General features: G+C 44.5%; 1 protein-coding gene across 1 annotated transcript in view; it reads right to left on the minus strand.

Annotated features, from left to right (window-relative positions):
- Positions 1 to 23301, minus strand: part of zdhhc8b (zinc finger DHHC-type palmitoyltransferase 8b) — a 51725-nt gene that overhangs the window by 3786 nt on the left and 24638 nt on the right. Inside the window, exons 2-9 of the mRNA XM_031570385.1 lie at positions 5762 to 5883; positions 4500 to 4657; positions 2978 to 3150; positions 2602 to 2704; positions 2094 to 2185; positions 728 to 860; positions 484 to 595; positions 111 to 220 (exon numbers count right to left, since the gene is read on the minus strand). Of these exons, the coding sequence (XP_031426245.1) occupies positions 111 to 220; positions 484 to 595; positions 728 to 860; positions 2094 to 2185; positions 2602 to 2704; positions 2978 to 3150; positions 4500 to 4657; positions 5762 to 5883 (1003 nt within the window). The remainder of the gene's footprint in view (positions 1 to 110; positions 221 to 483; positions 596 to 727; positions 861 to 2093; positions 2186 to 2601; positions 2705 to 2977; positions 3151 to 4499; positions 4658 to 5761; positions 5884 to 23301) is intronic.

The following is a 23301-nucleotide window of genomic DNA, read 5'->3' on the forward strand; positions in this document are numbered from 1 at the left end:
AAAAATGTCAATATATTTAAATACAATTAATAACAATTGTCAGTATTTGATGTATGTGGATCATATAAAGTATGAAATGTTCATATGAGTGTGATGACTATAAGTCTGACCTTTTCTCCGGCTGCATGGTAGTGTACTTTGGGCATGGTGCCAAAAGAGGGGCGGTACTTGTACATGGCTGGGGTAGAAGGGTTCACTGGGTTACTGGACAAGGAACTCTCTAGAAAAGGAAATACACAGAGCAGCCAAGTTAGGCCAGACACCTCACTATCACCATCAAGTCAAAATATACAAAACTGAACTACTGCGAGTGCTTCCACTAAGTCACCACCTGATGGCAGTACATGAGTTCATATGAAAGACAATAAGAGAACACTGACTAGTAGGAATTTCCATTCAGCATCTCTTTTACCAAAAGGATCACCAGATCTATATCTAACAGCCTTTCAGAGTGGTCTTATTTCTGTCTCTGGATATACTTGCCCTCACTGGATGTCAGCTGGTTCTTCAGATGGTTGTAGCGGTCAGCTTTTGGGGGAAGCGGTGGTTGTGTCTCCATCCCTTTATCGTCCAGGTCAGCAAGACTGATTTTAGACTGAGGAGGGTGAGTGAAAGAGAGAGAGAGAGAGAGAGAGAGAAATAAGCAGTTAAAAACAGGTTAGCCTCACTGTGCTGGCAGTGGGCAGAGGAAGGGATGGGGAGAAACCGGCGGCTGGTTGACCCTCACTTTTGTTCGGAGGATGCTGCTATGGATCCCGTTGTCGCTGACCTTGATGGTGAGTTGTCTGTCGGAAAGGTCAGGCCGCAGGAACGGGGGTTGGATAGCCACCACAAGCTTCTTCTTGGGATCCACAACGTACCTGTTGAGTGGGGTGGAAGTCAACAGCCACTTCTATTCATATTTCACACCAACCGAACAGGGCACACGTCACCCCGCTACTCATTGAGCTCCACTGGCTGCCTGTAGCTGCTCCCATTAAGTTAGTCACTTATGCTTGCTTACAGAGTGATTGCTGGTTCTCCCACCTTCTTAAATGCTCTTGTAAGGGCAAATGTTACCCCCAGGATGCTGCCCTAATGAGCGTCGTTTAGCACTGCTGTCTGTGCAAGTACGGCAATCTAGACTATTCTCATTCGTAGTTCCACGTTGTTGGAACGAGCTGCCTAGCACTACTAGAGCAGGGGCGTCCCTCTCTACCTTCAAGAAGTTCTTGAAGACCCAACTCTTCAGAGAGCACCTCCCTTCCTAACTTGCACTTCTACTAGTACTTAACTTGCACTTACAGTAGTTACATTCCTGCACTTTTTTCTATTTCTTATGTAAAAATAGTATTTATTGTTACACTAGGTCTCTATTGCTCATAGCTTTATTGTTCTCTTCCTTATACGTTGCTTTGGATAAAAGCGTCTGCTAAATGTAAATGTAAATTGGCCCAAAAATCTCCTATCTTGCAGTAACAAGATAATGAGATATCCTTTTCGAAATGCAAGACTATTGGAAAGCCAACTTCATAGGGAACTGATGGAGGCTATGGAGAATGGCTCTCAGACCTCAAAAGAGAGTAACCTGACGCCAGTCTAACTGAAGCCCAGTCCATGGCTGGTGGACATCGGAGGTACTGTTTATGCAGTGATCACTTTTCCCCTACTGCACCATTGTTCTAGGCAGTGATTAAATCTAAATAGCCATCTGCCTTCCCCAGGGTTGCTGCCTGCAAAACAGGACGTGCTGCCTCCCCGCAGACTCCTGTAGCTGCTGATGTTTCTCTCCCTGAAAAAGCCTCTGCTCCGAAATGACTAAGTCATCGAGGGGAGCGATTGGATGCCATGGAAACCCCTTTGGTGCGGTGTTGTCATGCTGTTTGTGGGGACCTGCGGCATATCGTTTGTCTGAACTCTCCTTCGCACACTAACTCCACTCTGAGCTTACAAGCCATGGAAAATGACCATGCATTCTCTGCTCTGCATTCTCTATGCATTCTATTTTTCCTCAAACTGCCCCCCCCCCCCCCCCCACCCATTCAGCCATTCAACTCCCTTCCTTTCAGTCATTCATTCTTTCTATCTATCTCAGTGTCCTCTCTTCTCCTTACCTGGGAGCCAGGGGAGCGCACAAAACATACTTCACGTTGCCACAGCAACCACGGGTGAATGGATTCACTCCTCCACGGAACTTTCCAGTCACCTGTGGAACAGACAGACGCTTGTTTAAAATGAGAATGCTACATCAACAGCAAACCTCTTGAGGACAAAGAGAAAATCCCCTCGTGTTTGCCTATCTTCATCCATAAACATACCCAGTAATATGTGGGTTTGTGTGATCAAATGTTAATGTAGAAAGCGAGGTTGTATGAAAGAGCGTGTGTGTGAGGTGTATGTGCACACATGTTGCTCTGTGTGTGGGTGTACGTGTCTGTACAGTAAATCTGTGTGAATGTCCGTGTGTGTGTGTGTGTGTGTGTGTGTGTGTGTGTGTGTGTGTGTGTGTGTGTGTGTGTGTGTGTGTGTGTGTGTGTGTGTGTGTGTGTGTGTGTGTGACAGAGTATTCGTTTCAGTGTGTGTGGGGGTTTTACCCCGTTTAACCTCTCGGCCTGGCCTCACCTGCTCGTTTGTCGTGCGACCCCTGGCAACAAGCACCATATGGAAGCCGGTGAGCCCGACGACAGGGATAAGAAACAGCCCTGATATGCACATGACCACCAGACTGCAGGGGCGGGAGTCAAGGAGATTCCTAACTCAGAACAGATCCCCAAATGAACCAGAAGCACTGATCCCATACACACACACGCACACACAAAGCTAAAATCATAATAAATAATAAATCACACTCTCCAACAGGACGCACTTCTTTAAGACCCAAAAACGAATTGCCTTATTCCTACGAACCCGATGATGAAATTACATCGTTTTCTCTTAATCGAGAGAAGCAATTTTTCCATTGACGCAACAAGCACTCGATGAGACATTAAAAGGATACGTCACAGTCGTGTGGAGGGCCCCTAGCCTCTCCAGATGGTGGAGCACAAAGAGCAGACCGAAGGAGAAGACGCCCACCATGTGGGTGCTCAGGGACAGCAGGAAGAGGAAGAAGTAGCGGTAGTTGCGCCGCCCGATGCAGTTGTTCACCCATGGGCAGTGGTGGTCAAAGTCCTTCAGGAGGGAGAAAGGGAAGGGTAGAAAAAATGAGTCAGTGGTGAAACAAAGTTGAGAGATAATTAATGACAAGTTAGGGGCTTTAGAGCCTTTTTGACTTTTATATGTTGCAAATGTTTTGATTAAGCATACCTTGGCTCTGACATGGACTTTGAAAGAGTGTGCTTGAGCCAGAATTTGTGAGAATTTGTGCTCTAGTTTATCTGAGGTCGCAGTTTTGCCAGAGGAATTAATGCAATCTGTTTGTCTCTTGGGATGGGCATGTTTCATACCCACATAATGCAAGTCATGTCCGTGCCATAAGCATCTTGAATTACAGCCCCCCAAAATGTCCCCAGGATTACCACCTACTCCAATAAATAGCCAGCTGGACTGGATCTTGAGGTTAGACTTGCTCTCTGTGGCTGCTCCCACTCCTACACAGTGCGGCCAGTGAGCTCATCCTCAGTGTGTGTGTGTGTGTGTGTGAATGGCGGTGAATGGCACAAGCCCCAAAACACAAAGCTCTCCTCACAGGCGGTGCTCTCACGGCTGACTGACTAAAGCTTATTCTCTCCATCCCTGAAGAACAGATATCATCTTCCCTCACACACACCCTACGTTTAGAATGTAAAAAATAATGATGGCCGTAGAGGATGTGGTGCATCAAAAGGACATTCAAACATGTTGCACACAGATACACCCAGTAATACACAGCACAAATGGTCCCACAATGCAAAGCACTATGAAACTGGCTTGAGCACTCAGGGTCTTGTAATAGCTTATGACCTTCAAATCCTCCACAGGCAATAAACCATTGCCTTGCCATAGCATGAGTGCACTACTACTTTTATAGCTGTGCAGTTCAACAATGTACCTGCTGTGTGACAACCATTAAAAGTCTTGTATCTTCACGCCTGCAGAGTGACAACCCATTTCGCTGTTGTTTCTGCTGCGGGCATTTCACATTTAGTCATTTAGCAAAAACTTTCAGTCCAAGTGAATGTAGGCATTTTATTTTGTGCTTTATTTATGCACCTTTTATCTGGTTTGTGCCATGATGATACAAATCGGCCTACGAGTCAAAAAATATGGAGAAACTCGCAATGCAAATTTAGTCCGCAGAGGAGTAAATCTGACAAGATGCAATCTAACACAGAGGTAATACAATTGGCTGCCCATGCTTCTGAGACAATATCAGTAAACAAAGAGATACATTGGAACAGAATACTGTACAGAACTCAGCGATGTGATCGACCACAGACTGGTGCCTCACACAGTGACTGATCATGAAAATAGTCAGATGTGATACAGTGGGCCTAGCATGGTACTGAAACTGTGTGTGTGTGTGTGTGTGTTTGCCTCACCTCCACGCAGTTGTCACACACGCTGCAGTGGGAGCAGCGGGGCGGGCGGTAGAAGTGACAGGTGGCACACCACTTCATGCGGACCTGGATGCCCTTGATCTCCACGTTCTTGTACAGCGGTGCCCGGAAGTCGTCGTCCTTGTCCTCGTCTTCGTTGGCTGTTGGGGGGAACAAAGGGATGGTGATGATTGCATGATTTGCACTAACACGCTTGGAGAGGGGGAGGGGGGATGGCAGCAGTCTGGGCGAAAGAGGTCTTCATAACTCAATTCCAAACACTTGCCAACAGGCTCCAAATTAGATTTCACACTATGTTCCCAATAAGAAGAAAACATGTCTGTCTGTTTTGGACTACTTTGAAATACAGTCCACATGGCACAATACATGACCAATGTCAACAGCTTAAGAATATTGAAAACAGCCCACAACTGAATGAGGTCTTTCCTCGTACAATTCTCCCGCTCTTCCACAGCTCAAACAGGCTCCACGCAGTACATCACTGCTGTGAATGGAGGGCTGTTGGCCTTGTAGGGAAATGATGGGATGAAAGCCCTCAGAGGGAGAGCACAGAGAAGCTCTACCGTGATTATTACCTGTTTACAGGGTGAGAGCCGCAGAGATCATATCATTACCCATGTGGACTGTTTGAGAGTATCAGATGGGCCATATTCTATTGGCTTTGTAAACACACACACACACACACATACACACATACACACACACACACACACACACACACACACACAGAGACTGAGAGAGAGCCAGTGCTTGTAATAACTGCCATAGCTGTGGCAGATTAAACCTTGGACAGTCAGGTGCGTCTCGTCCTTTGCTGCTATAAATGACCCAGAGTCATTCAATCAGGGGAGTTGTTTTTCCCCCAGGCAGTGGTGCTTTCATAATTTCCCCAGAAACCCTTTGGGCCTCTGCCACAGATGTGTAAGTCACCCAGTGCCTATGGCATATGCTTTCAGCAGGCTTAGAGAGCAGGGAAGAGCCATAGACCAAATATGTGTTGAGAAGTGAGAGCCAATAGTCACGCAAGCTCACACACACACAATTGTGTGTGCTTCCGTTCACAAACACATACACATACAGAGAGCCTCTCACAGTATCACATGTACACATATACACACACACAATTGTGCTCTCTCATTTCTCTTACTATTTCTCTCTCTCTCTTTCCTGCTCTCTTTCTTTCTCTCTCACTCTTTCACACACACACACACACACAGACGAACTGAACAGCTGGAATCACTGACCTCTGGGGAAGACGCCAGGGTCCATGAAGGTAGCCATGCTGAAGTTGGCCAGGACGAAGAGGAAGACAATGCCATTGTAAAGGGGCACAGCTGGGGAGATTGCCTTCGTAAGCCAAGGGCACCTGGAGGGAGCAAGAAACAAAGAATATTTATATCATTAGCATTCAGTCATTTTGCACATATTAGACACAAAGTAGGTGTAAATTCCCCAGATCGAACTTGGTGCCTCTTAGATTATCACATTGGCAAGGGAAGCTTGATAGGGTATATCAGACCTGATCTGAAAACAGCAATGTCAAGATATGTCCTCCCTAGAGCACCTGTGATGATATACTGCCTATGATGTACATATTACCCATCATTAATCATTGTGGACATACGTAAACACGTGTGACACACGTAAACACGCAGGTCAAGATGAGGGATGACACGTGTGCTGCCAATACAGAATCTCCTACCTCCCAGCCTGTAGCACACACACATGCACACACACACATAGCCCTCTACCGCCAGCAGAGAAAATTAGATTTTCAACATCTTTAATCCCGCGGAAATAGGAAACAGCAAGCCTTGCAGAAAGGAGGACATGGTGTAAGCTACAATTAGTTCACCTCGCTAAATTCCCAAAAAATAAAACCTACAGCAACATTTCTTTGGAGCACAAGATTGAATTTAGTCTGAAGTATTAAAAGGTAGATCAGTGATGACATATGGAGACAAACCTATACTTGATCTGGTAGACACTACTTTACTATGGATTACATTTCCTGGCAGTAGTGAGCACAGTGAAGGCTGCCAGGCTTGGCAGTGGTTGGTAGAGTCGGTGCTGTATACACCAGAAGTAGCAAAAGCAGTGGGTTCCACATCTTGCAGTAAAATGGCCAGACAAACCCCAAATCCCTTAGTGCCAGGGCCTTGCCACTCTACATAACCTACCAGAGGCGAGATGTCTGCGTTAGCTTTCCAATAAGACTTCTCCCTGTCTTTCTAAAGCTCTAGATCCAAACATACACTCTGGCATTGGAAGGCTGACAATAATCAGGACAGTGGAAGTCTAATGGCACTTCATCTGTTTAGCTTACATTTTTTGCTGCAAATGGAAAAGGGGCCAAGAAAAAAAAGGAAATGGAAAAGGGGCCAAGAATTGGCTGAATTCTTCATTTTAGCACTCAACACAGGTATTAGGTTGGATTCATACCGTAATCTGGATCATGCCCACTGATCTCATTTTAAAGGCATACTGTATATCCTTTCAGAGCCAACACTCAACTTCCTGTAGATATATATTTACTCACATCTCTCACTCAAGTTATCAACTGAAGTCCCTTGGCATGAATGGTGTTCTACAAAAATGACAGAAGGTAGCCAATGTGCTGAGGGGGACTTGGGCAGAAGCATGGCAGCCACACTGGAAGAGCCAGAGAGAAGTCAGAGGAGCAGATGACAATCTCAGAAATTATTCATCTCTCTTCCATCTCCCTAGAAACCCGGCTGCTGGACCACCATTACTCTGTCTCACTCACGTGCTGTCTGTTCTCTTCTCTCTCTCTCTCTCTCTCTCTCTCTCTCTCTCTCTCTCGCTCTCAAAAATGTGTGCTTTCATTCACTCTCCACACTACTCACTGTCTCAGCTCAGTTCAAATCAATTCAACTCAATTCAGTCCAGTCCAATTCAAACCGGTAATGACAAAGTAGCAGTAAATCAGTCAGGACATCAGCATTTTAGCATAATCATATAAACTAATATCATGATATTCAAATCTAGACTTTAAAACAAAAATTCATCCTCTCTCACTCTTCCCCTTTCCATCATCTCCATCTCTCCCTCTCTCAGCTATTCAGACAGTCTCCACTGCTCTGTTCAATAATTCATGGCTAACATTCAGGGGTCAGAGCGGGATGCTGCTGCAGTTTGTCTGGCCCAGAGAGGGGTCACACAGGCCCAGGGTGCCAAGTGCTCTACCCCGGCCCATAGCCACAGTGGCAGCCCACGGGTCATCTGGACTGAGTTGTTGTTTGTTTGTTTGTATGTGTGTGTGTGTGGGGGGGGGGGGGGGGGGACATATAAAGGGACATATAAAGCTCAGGGGAAAGGTGATCCACCATCAAAACATGCTTTCCTGCAGGCCTACAATCTCAGCTCGCCCTCTGGGGAGTTGGTCATGTTTGAATTCAAAGCCCTTTAAAGTGTGTGTTTTTGTGTGTGCACGCACGCGTTTGTGTGTGTTCTGTGTTGTGTATGTGTGTTTGTGTGGCATTTATTTTTCAGTAGATAATTATTTCATGATTTTATAGCCTACTGTAAGCCAATATGAAAATGTCCCGGTTTGAGATTGTGAGCGCACAATCCATCTCATTGTCTGCAAGAGCACAGAAACAAATGCAGAGGAAAGGTTAACCTGCTGCCCTTCCAGTAATAGCTATTGAGCACACAATAAACCGCATCATTTTCCCTCTGGAAAAGGGCAAAAACAGCTTTGCAATGCAGCACTCTACAGCAGTTCTGAGAACGTTACAAATCATGAGATACACAGGCAGAGGACTATTGCCATTCAATTTCTAAAAGCATTAAGACACAGTGGAGGAGTCTATTGCACTCTATTCCAACAGAATCTAACTGCAGCGTGATGCTATGAAATAACACGTGAGACGGAAAGAGAGAGGGCATTTCATAAGAAATAAGTGATTGTTGTTTGGGGGGGACACAAGGCAGCAGTGGAGATTACAGAGAGAGGAACATCGTACTATACAACCACAACAAAGCCCTGAGTCTCGCTTTGCCACCTGCTCATATCAATTCATATTGTTTTTGTGTTGTTGTTTTGTGGTAAGACTGTGCTGTTTTAATCCTTTGTCTGAATATGTAACACTGTGGTAAGCCACAGAACAGCAAACACATGTGCCTTAGCAACACACACACACACACATACTGCAAAGGCTTACACCCCACCCACCACGGGACGATGATCCTATCACTAGTCCTCATTTTGTCAGACATGCAACCTTTACTGTCTGAGGCGAGCACTTCTATGGTTTCTCATAGGGCAGATTTATACATTAGCCTCTTCCTGGACTGTGCTCTCTCCCTCATGCGTCACCTTAGTGCCTGAATGTGTGTGATGGCTCGGGGGGGGGGGGGCTGATCTCAAGTCAGATGTAGGACAAAAGGACAAACCCGGGAGAGCGGAGGAGGAGGAAGATCTAGGACAGTGAGGCCATCCTTCAAACATGGGGAACCTTGAGAGGACAGTTTGTAAACCATGGGTTGACTTTCCCTTTCTCAATTTCACACAAAAATGCAACAAAAAGACGCAATTTTTCCTCTTTCTCACACCTACAGAAAAGCATAAAGACACAACTCCCATACACATGCAATCTTTCAATCTTTCACATCCGACAAAACAAAGACAGGCCGACAAACAGACACACACACACAAAAACAAAATCGATCTTCCTTGCTGGTCTGGCTCGAGTTGCCAATCAGTGTCTACAGGGAGAATTGCCTCATCCATTGAATGTCCTGACATCTTCATTTGAAGTCCCCTGTGAAACATGGAAAATGACACTACAAGGCTGTGAAACCCCCCTCCCTGCTCTTCCAGCTCTGACCCAATCATGTACCAGGGGACGCAACTAACCCATCACAAACCCATCATCACTTAAACTCACACAGGCCCCACTGAAGAAAAAGACAGCCTTGCTGAAGAGGGACACATCTAAATGTTTGGAAGAGATAGTCTCACACCAAGAGTATGAATTAGCACAGTGTTTAATATCCTTGATACATTGCAAGAGAGTTACACATATCATGTAATGCTTGATGTTTAAAAATGTGTATTACAGTGTCACACTGTGACGTATATATTTCAATTTATCATTATGTGATGCATAACCCTACTCAGGTTATTAGGTGCTAAGGTACAAAGCAAACTTACAGGAAATAATGGTCACAGTGCCTTTGCTTTAAAGTTAACATTCCAACATTGTGTTACTAAGCAGAAAATCTCAAAAAGCAGAATCAAAGGCAACAGTCTATTTTGACTGTTAGCAACTGCTTCTGTTCGTTTAAAAACAGTGAACTTGCACTTTAATGCCAAATCCACTTGCCTAAGCAAAGATAACACTATCAAGAGGTCCACTGCATGTTAAAATATAATCTGTCTAGACACCTCAGATATACTGATACATATACAAGCCCACAACAGCTCTTCCACACATGAATACTGACTGGGGAAAAAAACCATGTTACGGACGGAGCTGATTTGATCTTGGCACTCGAATCCCCTAGTTTCCAGATGTACGCACCCAAGTACCAGCAGACAGTGTAAGGGTAGGCAGAGAGCACTGCTAGCAGCAGTAAAATGACAGATACCAGGAAGAGCGGCGATTAATCACGCCGGGTCTCTGGAGAGGACGCCTCCGTGGCTCATCTTAAGCGCACGCCGGGAGACTCAGACTCAGAGGGAAAACAAACTCCGTCTTCATTAAGAGGCTATCTACACATTGCCAAACACAACGAATGGTTTACTGTCCCTTTCATTAGGACTCTGTTATTGGACTAAATCACTGCTCTAAAGAGGGAAGGATAGCTCCAGTCTCCATAGCAGACACTGCTTCAGGACTGCACTCTAAAGAACAGGCATAACTCTCTCTCTCACACACACACACACACACACACACACACACTGTATTAGTATGACAGATCTTATCCCATGCACCCTCAGATGAGGAGAAACTCATCCGCTTGCATCACTTCTTCCCCTGGGATGCAATAGCCTCCACACTCCAAAATGCTAGGCGGCTATTTGGAAGTGAAGCTCAACCAAAGCCATCTCTGTATTTATAAATAAATGTAAAATAAGTCACACAAACTAAAGATTATTTAATAAACTTTAAATAAACTAAAATCCTTTTGTGACCCTACATGCAGAGTGGAAGGTGCAGGAACAGTAACTCCGCTGGAAGTGTGTCAGAGCCCCTGCTCATTCACTAGTTTAAGCATTTCAGAGTCCACACACACACACACACACAGATGCTGTCAGAAGAGGGACACACGGCTTAAACAGTCTGTCAAACAGCGTCTGACAGAAGGTCGCCTCAGACAAGCTGCCCAGTGAAAGTGGGAGGGCGGGCAGTTGTCAAATCCCAACTCTCAAATGGATGTTAATAGTGCTTCGCTTGATTATAGGGAGATAGAGAGAGAAAACACTGTTTAGTGTACTGTACAGACAAAGCAGGATCAAAGCAATCAAACATCTACAAGGTGCATCCACAGGTGCTGTGATGCAATGCCGACTCTTCTCAATGTTGATGTGCTGCCATGGTCCACCCTGTGGTGGTCACACTGAAACACACAACTGAACTGACACACACACACACCTGAAAAACTGCTGGTACAGATAGATAGATAGATAGATAGATAGATAGATAGATAGATAGATGGATACTTTATTAATCCCGAGGGAAATTTAGGAAACAAAAAAAAGAGAAAATAATTGCCCCAACTGACCCTGACTGGCACCTATGACCTTAGAGAGTGAGGCATCACACTTTAAGTCTGAGGGGTGTCATCCTCCCTCTCTGCCTCTAATAGGCCTCAGAGGGAGAGGCCAGCTCCGGGGCTGAGTCAGACGCCATTAACACTGTGACACAGCGGGGGCTGGGGGTGGCTGAGAGTCCTCAACCCCCACTGGACTCCTCATCTCTCCGCGGGGGTGAGAGAGGACACGCCATCACTACGATTACCCATAAATCCCCTGTGCATTTGTCTAATGGAGAAAAGGAGATAACAACAGCAACAGCAACAACAACAAATACATATTAATCCCATGTGGGCCCTGAGAGGAGCTGATTGAGGAATGATTGTAGAACATGTTTCTGAAGAGCCGCATAATAAAGTCTGGATATGGTTCGGATCAGGCCTGGTTCTGCCTGAGAGTCACCTGCCAGCAGGATAAAGAATGAGACTGCTACCAGGGTTTCACCTCAGTCAATTTCTCTGTATTTCTCCATTTTTATATTCCGTGGGGAAGAAAGGGGAGGGGGTGGCTGGGTTATGGTGAAACGAGGGAATTTAGGACAATGGGTCAATCGGATTGAGTGAGACAAAAGATAGTGGGGCTAAGCCTCAGCTGTAAATATGTATGGATGTCACACATTTCCACAAGAATGCCATCCCTTATTGCCTTTGAAAGTGCGGGATAACCAAATGGTGCTGGTAATGCAGAATTTCTGTGGCAGAAGCTGGCTAGACCCACATTTCATCATTCCTAATCATCCTTATTTTAAGGCTCCAGCTGGTGGTCTTACATTTGTGGCCCTTAGCAAATGGCAATGAAGCATTCTTCTCCTTTGTCTGATGTAGTTTGTTTTTATACTGAAGGTGCTAGCCTGGACACTCAGTACTTTCAAACTCCAAAAACCAATGCTGACAGAACAGAGAAATGCAGGGACAAAAAAACAGGGCAAAAAACAATCAGAGATGTGTGAAACTGATGCAACAATTCAACATATAGAATCTAGGCAAACTCTATCACATGAAAATGTTTTTGTATTCACATCATCCTTAAGTCTTTTTTTCATATTTACTTATTGGCATGGTAATGGTCTGTTTTGCTCCAATTAGCTACAAATCAGCATCTAACTGTAGATTGGTATGGTACGATAGATTGGTAGCAATGGGGTGCTGCATGTCGGTCTTTCTCTCCTTGACCTTGAATGCCATGCTTTGCAGCTGTGAGAACTAGCCGTCCGAGGCGGCCTCTGCTTCTGCCAAACAATCTAGATTGTTGGGACTTTTATCTCGTAGCAGCATCTGCCAGCAGGAGCGAGGTCAATGGCATTTTTCGTCTACTTCCTGCAGGAAGCGGTGGTTGGGGCTGAATTGCTCTGCGTTTAGCAAATCCTTCAATAGAGGGAGAAGAACTAAGAAAAGATTACATTAAAGCCCCGTGTTTACGTAGCTAAACGCTAGTCCATGTAGCGGGAAAATGCCAGTGTCTTGCAGCAATGTGAGGCTTTTGTGTGTTTGACACAAACAGAGCACATGGCTGTGACATGAGTCTGAACTTCCCCCGCTCTGGCTGCGCTCCTGGATCTGGCAAGGGCATGTACTTTAGCCCGCTATTCCTTCTGCTAGCAGTATTTACAAAACAAGCCCTGGGCTTCCACAGGCAGAATCAGTGGGTAGCGCACAGGGTTTGCATGGATGAATGAAATTCTAGGACCAGGCTTAAAAAAGACACTGTTGATGGTAAAATAAAGGAACATACAAAAGGAAAAGCTTTACATGATAACATGACCTTAGTAAAAAAAAAAAAAAAGCCTTCAGATACATGTAAACAGTTGGGTACTTTCCACAGATTGCTGGAATTGAATACGTCTGAAAAACAAATAAAATATTTATATGTTGATGTGCCCGTGACCCCGCATCATCTAACAAGCACCGGCTCACAATTTCTCCACTTCACTTTTTCTCCCCCACACCAGCTGAATAGCCGGCTCCACAGAAGCCATCTCCCTAATGAACTGATCATCAATCAACCTAATGTATTCACCCAATAATGTATACACCGAATACAGCTCAATCTGCGTGGGGGTTGTCGGAGAAGTCTGCTGAAGGGGTAAAAAGGGGAATATTTCACTGAAATTTTTCTACCCTAGACTTCACATAAACCCTCCCTCTGCCACAATATTGAAGGAGACAGCGTTGTTGGCAAGATTAGCAATGGGCTTTATAAAGGCAGGCCAAGGCCAAGAATAACAGGGAAACTTGACAGTTCTCCATGAGAGTGATGGGAGATTACATGCTACATGCTATGACTCCTCAAATCCCTCCAGTTTGCACTGCTATTGAACCTAACAATAATATTGCAGTAGTTTAGAACAGTAACATAATGATGAATGAAATATATGAAAACTAGCTGGATTAAACAATGACAATACAGCCATGTAATTGCGATAAAACACAAAAGAGAAGAACGCTCAAGTCAGTGTGGTGACACACCAGCAAAGCACACTTAAAACCCCCCACCAGAAGCACACGCCCTCTCTGCTCATTTCCCATAACAACAAGACATTGTTTAACTTTAAAGCAGCTCCTGGCAGGCCCCAACAGCACTTTTAATGGAGCTTAGTACAGTACATCACCCACGCTACAGGATGCCGGGGCCTTCTGCTGGGGCCCGCCCCCCTGGGTGTCTGTCTGTGCTCCTGCTAGGCTGGGCCCATGACCAAATAGCCCATCCCTGTCCAGGCTCAATCACTTCCAGATGCCAGGCACAGCAGCCTCACACAGGGGCCCAGGTGGGGCTCCGCCAAGGTTGTTACCGCACTTAAGTACTTATTTGGAGATAATGGGGTCAAGTTGCCTATTGTGTACAACCCCTGGCGAGAGCACAGTTGGGGTTGTTCATTGTAACTCTAAACAAGGACACACAATTGCCAGAGAAAGGACTTCTGGGAGCACTGTGTGCAACAAACACTGCATGTCTGCCATCAGAATAATTGAACTCTATTATGCCAGCATGACCTTTAGCTCTTTCTTGGTGGCTGTTCAATTACCTCTTGTTTTGTAGCAATGAAACCCTATGAGTGATACGTTGCTCCTTCGGGTTTAAACAGTTTCTACATGTGGATATACATTACAGAGAGTGAGATTTACAGGAAGGCCTATGCCAGCTGCAAGATGGCAACCCAGTAGAAAATGATTACTGATTGTTGCTCTAGCCCTTGGGGACACTGAGCCCACTCATACATAAATAACGTTTATAATGACACTGACCAGGTGGACATGAATAACAGTAGAAGCAGTGGAACATGCAATTTGCATAATCTCCATCCACTAATATTCACAAGCCAGCGCAACAGCAGATAGAGCCACAGTCCTACAAGAATCATTCAACCATATAGGGCTTTTTCTGTGTGTGGCTGTAAGGTTCTATTCTGAGTAGGCTTTTTCTTCTGCAGAAATCGGCTGAAATCAGCAGCAGGATTAGGGTCACACAGACTTGCATTGTGGAATGAATACTGAGCGTCAGAGAATATTGGGGGTGGCAGCTTGCTGATATATCCTCTTCCTCGTCTCTCACGACTCCACTCATAAGACCTGCTGATGGTCTGATTGCACCCGCTCAGGGGACCAAAATCAAATGTGACAGTCCGGTGTTTATTCTCGCAGCTTTTTCAGGCCCCCCCCCAGACGAGAATATACTGTATATGCTGATGCAGCAGGACATGGGACACTTCATAACGCATCAATGTGGTTTGTCGTCCTATTCTCTCAGATTGCACACGTTGTTGAGGGAAGAGCCCCCCCGGAGAACAATGGGGGCCTTTCAAAGGCTGAGCTGCAACAAGACACAACAATGACTCCTTTTAGCAATTAAGCCTAGCTGCACTGGGCGAGATCCCAGCAATGTACTCAGGGAATAGAGGGAGTGTGTGTATGTGTGTGTGTGTGTGTGTGTGTGTGTGTTTGAACGAGAGGGGGGTGAGGTCAAGCTCCTGACAGAGCCAAGTTGTATAATAAGTGTTGGCTGGCTATGTCATGGCTTGTCTTTTCACCCACTTAAAACATTTCTTTATGTTGAAAACTGATCAAGTACATTTATTGTAAATATCTGAAGTCACAAATGATTTGTCACAGATTTATTAAGAATATTTACTAATGTTTACAGATTTATTAAGAATGAGTTACTGCACAGAAAGTTAAGAAAAAAATACACATTCACAAATCTCCAAAATACCAACACAAACATCAATACAGACATTCCTGGCAGTTTCAACACCTCACTAAACATTTAAAAGCCAGTCACCACCGGGCAACTTTAAATGACCTTGAAAGGCTGTGAACTTTGCTTTGATTTAAAGCCATTGGATTTTACTAGCTGCAATGCTACGCATAGTTTACATCATGGTATGTATATTGCTGTGGAAAGATTAGATTATACGAGCAAATGAGCTGAGACTCATTCAAGTACACCACAGAAATCCCAACAAAAGGATTACCAAACACACTTTATCCACACAGTACAGCAACAAAGTCCATTCATCTGTCAGTGGTCTTAAGAGTCTCTCTAGGCACTTTTCCACTGCAGGAACTCACGGGCGGTTCTGGGGAGGGAGGGGGGTTGGGGGTGTCGGTAGGAAAACTGTATGATCAGGGAAAGTGTATTAAAACCGGATGTCGTCACTTTAAGCCGGTCTCTGGTTGGATAAAGCTTTTCAGCAGAAATGGACAAGGACCTTTACTTTTTAGTTGAGAAGTTGTGTTGATCGCCTGGCATGCAAACGATCGGTTTTCTTTAAATTATTATTATTTTTGTGAAGTTATACGGCTTATGTGAATAAAGCTATCTACACAACTTTTAATATGTCTACATTGACTCGTTTAGTTGTTCATGTGGTACACGTAGGTCTTAACTGAAGCTAACGCTTAGACCAACAATCCATTGGAACACATAGTAGCTAGCTAGCCTCGCTGCTAATAAGTTTAACGTTAGCATGCTGATATGAATAGACCCATTATAGTCAGGTGGCTTAATGCTCAATTGACTTGTTAACCGAACTTTTACGAAGTCATACAACTAAACACACAAGTGACTTGTTAACCTATGTCTACATTGACTCGGTTAGTTGTCCATGTGGTACACGAATGTTGCAGAGTATTGTCCTATTGTAGGACTTAACTGAAGCTAACGCTTAGACCAACAATCCATTGGAACACATAGTAGCTAGCTAGCCTCGCTGCTAATAAGTCTAACGTTAGCATGCTAATATGAATAGACACATTATAGTCAGGTGGCTTAGTGCTCAATTGACTTGTTAACCGAACTTTTACGAAGTCATACAACTAAACACACAAGTGACTTGTTAACCGAACTTTTACGAAGCTATAAGACCAAACACAAAGCTAGCACTGTTAATTCCGCTATAGCTAGCCAGGTCAATTAGCTCGCCTAAGATACTGCAATTTAAGCTAACCAATTACCTCATTTCCCCCAAAACCCATCGATTACATGTGTTTGTGATGTGTAACATATATTCTTAATCAGTCATTCAAGTTATTAACGTTTATTTACCGCTAGCGATTACACGACACAAGGGTAATTCAATCGCTATTAATGTTGAACTTGAACTTCAACAACGTCACACAATATTAAAAGTCAGGCATTGGCATGGTTCCTACAGAATAAATCAAAGGTCCTTGTCCATTTCTGCTGAAAAGCTTTATCCAACCAGAGACCGGCTTAAAGTGACGACATCCGGTTTTAATACACTTTCCCTGATCATACAGTTTTCCTACCGACAGGGGGCAGCACCTTTGTGCGGTTTTCCATTGCAGGGACAGCCCCTGTAGGACCTCTTTCAGGGCCGTTTTCAGGGGTGAAATAAGTACCTAGACGTAAGTGGAAAACAACAACAAGCGCCATTTTTAAAACCAGTAGGATTTACCAGAGATTATGAGCTGAATATTCTACAGCAAAATAAATTATAGTTCACATAGTTAGCTTGTTGAGGTTACAGTTACTGAATGAACACAAGCAGCACGGCTGCTTAAATATAGGCTTTAATGCAGAGGTCACCAACCCGTCGATCGCGATCGACGTGTCGATCTCGAAGACCTTCCCTGTCGATCTCCAAAATTATTATTTTTTTAAATACAGAAAAAGTTGTGTCTTCTGAAATGTTTTCTTACGGACTTCGGAAGACCAAAGTCAGAAAAGATCTCCGCCTGATTCATGAACGCCAGCTATTTAAATCCGAGGATGTCCGTAGAGTTGATGTGAACGTAATCACCAACGATTTCTCACAAATGTAGCCCTTCCCACTAAATGCCCCTTCTAAAGCAGCTTGCACACTGCCCCGACAAACGCCAACATTCTCCAACAAACGCCAACAAACACCAACAGTTGGGTCAGCGTGCGGCAGTGGTCATTGTCGGGTACTGTCGGATTGGGTAAAGTTGCAGAATGTCTGCCCAATGTAGAGAGATTTCCAACATTCTGACAGCTCGTCTGACAGCTCGCAACTAGGCTCAACTCGCGTGCATAACATCCTCGAGCTCTCTTGGATGTCATTGTTATGTTGGTTATCGGCCAGTTTGTTAAAAAAAACGATCATAAGTCTATTTATAGATTAGCTTACCCAAACGAACGGTTTTCCAGGCAGATATTTGTCTATTTTAATTTCTACGACTCGTTTAACACTGCAACGTGTTTCTAAATATTAATGTTAAAGGTGACACGTTACATGAGTACGTTTGCGCTTATGTTAGTTATCGGCCACTCCCACTTCATTCCAATTACCGCGTTGGTTTTCGAAATATTAATATGCACGCATACTGTCGTACTGTCGTCGTAAAATAGGCTGTGGAAATATTTAGGCACCCTAATCATTTTCATGATTTGAATACCTGTAACTACTCAATCCTGAATAATTGCAACACATAATTAGTCTGATTAGCTTGTTAAGCCTTCAATTCCATAGAAAGGTGCATTCAATCATTAGAAAAACTATCTAAGGTAGCCAATTGCAAGATGTGCTTCTCCTTGATTCTCCTCTGAAGAGTGGAAACATGGGGGCCTCAAAACAACTGTCAAATGATCTGAAAACAAAGATTGTCAGTGTTGTGTTGTAACTTCAGTTGATTAAAAAAAGCAGTTCATATCCAGCCTGCTCATTGCAAATGTGTTTTTTCTTGTTCATATTGTGTGCGGTTAACAAATATTTTCGTTTTTATGTTGCACTGAAATTAAATGATTTAGTGTGTTCTTGGCCACATCAATTTGAAAGCTGGACCAAAGTGTTTAATTTCATTCAATTACAATTAGGCTAAATAAAAAGTTAAGTTGTAAGTACAGTCTGGAGTCTGGACAGTCTTTTTTTCTCAACGCCTCAATAGGTAGATCTTGCCTGTCACCAAGGCAGAGGTTGTGATCTTTGGCCAAAAAAGGTTGGTGACCACTGCTTTAATGAATCATAGTGGTGCTAGTATATTCATTTATCAAGTAATTGCAGCTGCCAACGAAGTTATCTGACAATTTTTTTCGTGTAAATGTCCTGATGTCCTTCGTTTGAAAGGAGGATTTCTTTAAATTGCGTCTGTAGATTTAATTCATTATTTATTAATACATCTTTCAGATGTGGTAGTGTGTTATAAAAGTGGAATGGTGTATGCATCATAAGGACATTTGTAAGAATACGTTCAAATGGAGTGAACTGAAGTCAACGGACACCGTAAACCTAAGAATAGCTGTTACAAATATAATTGTCGGATAGATTGACTGGTGCCATGAAGCCATTAAAGTTGTTAGCAACTCTGAATTGACGTCGCAATCGGAAAGCACAACATTATGTCACTTGTAAGTCCATAGTTCCTGCACTGCGATGCAATCAGAAAGGCTGAAAGGGCCAATTAGAGGACTGTTCCTGTAAATGTTCGCACCACATGGGAGCCTTATAGCACCTTATAATAGGGATTTATTGCAGCCAGGAACCTAAAAGCATAGTGGTGGCGATGCAGGCTCTGATCCAGGGGTGACGGGAGAGCCTGACCTCCTTATTAAAAGGGATTATTCTGGACGTCTCTGGACAAGCTACCGCAACTCCACACCTGTTTGCCCCATCTGCCCACTTGGACTGAGACACACTGTTTGATTCATCAGACTTGCCTCTCAAGAAGGGCCTGATGTGCAAGAGTGAGGGCTTGGGTTTCTATGGTCTTACTCACCTGACCCAACGGTCAAGGTGTCAGGTCACATAAGACAGTGACAGTGTTGCTCTGGCCTGTTCTCAAACACAAACTCAGAATGAATTCGTTTTCTGCACATTTTCCTATAGTGTTGAAAAAGCAGTTGGTTACAGAGTACTTCTGCTTGTCATGAAAAAAATCAGCCAAGGGGACAGTTGAATGCACACTGCATGAATCACTGCACTAAATTTGACAACAGTTTGTTGGTTTTGAAGTGTGTGTGAAGTGTGCCATTTATGGTAAATGAAAACCCTTCATGGCGACGTTATAGCCATTGAAAAACTACACTTTTAAGTTAAATTACAAGTCATCAGACTAGTTTAGCTAGAGAGGCAGTAATCCAGTTTCTCTTCACAGCAGTACAGCAGAGACAATAATGGATAAAGGGACAGTGAATGGTTTATGGTTTAAACACAGGTGCCATTTAATACTATTTAGTGTGATCTTTCAGTGTAGGGGAAAGGTGGGCTATGTATATCTGCACACTGACCTACGCAAGGGTGAGTTACAACTGTGTCTGTGATGCTGATGATACATGCAAATTGGGGTTAAATATGTTTGAAAATGAGGGTAAAAAAACTCAAAGGCAAACATGCAGCAAAGTACAAGCAGAAAAAAAATACTCCCCCCCCCCCGCCCATTTCCCCCAAAAGTTGCCTATGTTTAGCTATTTTGTAAGTCAAACAAGGGTCAGTTCTATTTCCATCTAAAAAAAAGAGACCCTCTCATGCCGTCAAGGGGGACTTTGGGAAGTGCGGAGCAGAGCAGAGGCCCTCAGCAGCTCTCCTTGGCTTCCTTAGCCGTCGTTGGGGCCATGGCCGAACAACAACCCACCCCGCCCCTCAAAAAAAAAAACACACACACACAGGGCCTCGAAACAGGGCTGCCTTTCTGTGGGCACGGTGGGCCCCCAGTCCTGGCGTCCTAATGAGGGCTCTGTTTCAGAGACAGACAGAAAATACATCACCGGGGCCTGGGAGAGAGAGCGCACACCTCCCCGTGACCAAAAATAACCCCTTGCTCTCCTCTCTGCTTTGCTTCCTGTTAATCCCTGGAGAACAGGTGCTGCTATTTAAAGCATACAAATCCTCTTCAATCCACGCCTGGAATCTCAAACCTTCCCTGCGCGCTCGCTATTCGAAAGAGAGACAATGCGCCAATGTTGCAGTGTCATGAGTTATGTGTCGCGCATCCACCACTGTGTACTAGCCTGGGAGTGTGCGGATGGAGAGAGAGAGAGTGATAGAGAGGTAGAGAGAGGAAGTGTCTTTTACAAGGGAACACCAGACAAATTAAGTGTTGCCGTCACAGGCTTTCAGTTGCAGTTGCAGATGGTGTTATTCTCCCCGGGGAGGTGGTCCGTTGGAAGGTATGTGTGCAATTAGCAGGAAGGCTTGTTGACATGGCCGTGGTAGGCTTATCGGCCTTGCTTATCGCCCCGCTTCCATTGAAATCGTGGAAGTCTCTTTGTGAGACGGGCGCTTTGGAAAGATTTCCACAGGGCAGTGATTTAAAAAAAAAAAAAAAAAGACCGTTAGGCCGGGGGATGTTTCCTCTCATTCTTGTGCAGGGAAATATCTCAGGCTGGCTGGTCACAGGAGACAGGCGAGATGACTTGGCATGTGTGCATGCACAGAAAAAGGCAAGAGGAGAAAAGACACGGAGGTGTTTACTTTGTTGTTGTTTACTTTGGGCGTTCGTATGTTTTTTCTGCCCTTTGGGTTCATGAATTGACGCCTTCAAGACGTCTTCACCTCCACCCTCCACCCTCCCACCCACCTTTGACTGGCAGGCATCTGTGACTTCAAGGTTGCCCGCCCCCGCCCCCCTTCCCCGCCCACAATGGGAAAAATGAAATGTTGATGTTGGTTTTTAAGGGCAGTCAGAAGAAGGAAGTTCTGGGCCAGCGCCAATGAGAGCTTAAAAACCCTCATTACAGATTTCCCCCAGGCCACAATCCAATTTGTCTTTGTTTCAACACATCCTCTGCTGCACTGGGAACCAGCTAGGACAAAAAAAAACAATTGCCAACTTTCAAGTACCTTTCCCACTTTGTGCATGAAAATGAAGGCCAATTAACAAATACATAGCCAATCAATTCTACTGTGAGTGTCAGATTTGGTCAAGCTTGACGGAAAAGTGCGATCTGACCCTCTGGGTTTGCCATACATGTGAGCAGCAACTGACCTTTGGAGATGCATCATTTCATGCTGATCTGGAAATCTGTGTTTATGTCTGGCCACTGTGGTCCAGGCCAGGAAAATAAATAGAATTAGTGGGGAACAGTCTGCGGTCTATACTTACTGAAGCCTTCACTCTGCTGATCTGAGCGTGTGTTAGTCAACATCCCTTTTAAGCCATTTACACCACAGCTGCACCACACAAAAGACACATCAACTCTGGGATAAGCCCATTGCATGTTTCACACACTCACGCATATGTACACACTCACGTGTGCACAAACAGAAAAACTCATATACGCAAAGATACACACAAACACTCACACACAAGTGTTGATAACCCCCCCCCCCCCCACACACACACACACACACACACACACACACAGGTGAGACAACATTCCACATCCCACTGGTTTTCATTTGTCACAGCTTTCCCAACACATTCTCTACTAGACTACATATTCATCCATTCACACCGCCGCTGAGCCTCTCGCTCTGGCCTGAGCGCCTCACGGCTGATGAAAAATAGAGCAGTCAGTGGTAGAAATCCCTGGAGAAAGAGGCAAGATTGTGCAAGACAGCTTGAATGAAACACACAGTTCACAATTCTGTTTAGACAGATAAACAAAGAGAGAAAGACAGAGAGAGAGATACACTGAGATACTGTCCTGATGCTCAAGTGAGCAACAGAGAGATGGTGCTGTTTGACCATTAGACCCCCCTAGAGTTGGCTACAACAACACAGGACACTTTGTGCTCAACCTCTCAGCGATGAATCACTGATAAAAATGTCTGGAAACAACTTCCCACAGAGATGAGAAATGGGAAATGAAGTGAGGACACAGAATGAGAAAGAGACTGAGATAGAGAAGGGAGGGAAAGAAACAGAGAGAGCGATTGCACTGAAAACACAACGTGACTGTGGCATGAGTGAAACTGTCGTGCATCTGGGGGAGATAAAGACATTGAGGAACCTAGTGCCACTTTCCATTCAAGGAAGACATAAGACTAAGGCTCAGACTGTCAAACAGGTGGTGGCAAAGATGTGGATTCATACATGCTGTGCACACCACTGAGACAGGAGCAATTCATCAATTCACCACAGAAGTCGGACAAAAGAATTTCAAGTAGGCTGCAGACCCCCTTCACGATTAACGCTGGTTAGTCTGAGCCTTTTCTGGCTAATATTGGACTGTATGTCAAGACAAAGGACTTAAGACCCTCCTACTGACAGCTATACAGGCGAAAATAAGCAAAACAATGAAATCTTAACAACGAGACAAAACATCATTTATCAGTGTGTTTAGAAAATGACACCTCCCATTCGTGCAAAAGAGCAACAACTTTGGGGCAACATGAGAGCTAAGCGAAGCTAAGCTTCAGTCGTGTGCCTCTGCTAATGCTAAAGTGGATAATTAGATTTAACTGACTCTCCAACCCAAGCCGAAGCTGTTACCCACCTCTCAAGAGCCCTGAGGAGGATCACAACAGATAGCACCCAGATCGTCTTCCCTTAAGGTGACGTCAGGAAAGGGGAAATTTGCTAGCTTCAGTGTTTTCTCGTAAGCCTAAGGGTTATGATGAAGATGCTGTTTTCATCCCAGCAT

The sequence above is a fragment of the Clupea harengus genome, chromosome 7 (genome assembly GCF_900700415.2).
Source record: "Clupea harengus chromosome 7, Ch_v2.0.2, whole genome shotgun sequence".
NCBI classification, from domain to species: Eukaryota; Metazoa; Chordata; class Actinopteri; order Clupeiformes; family Clupeidae; genus Clupea; species Clupea harengus.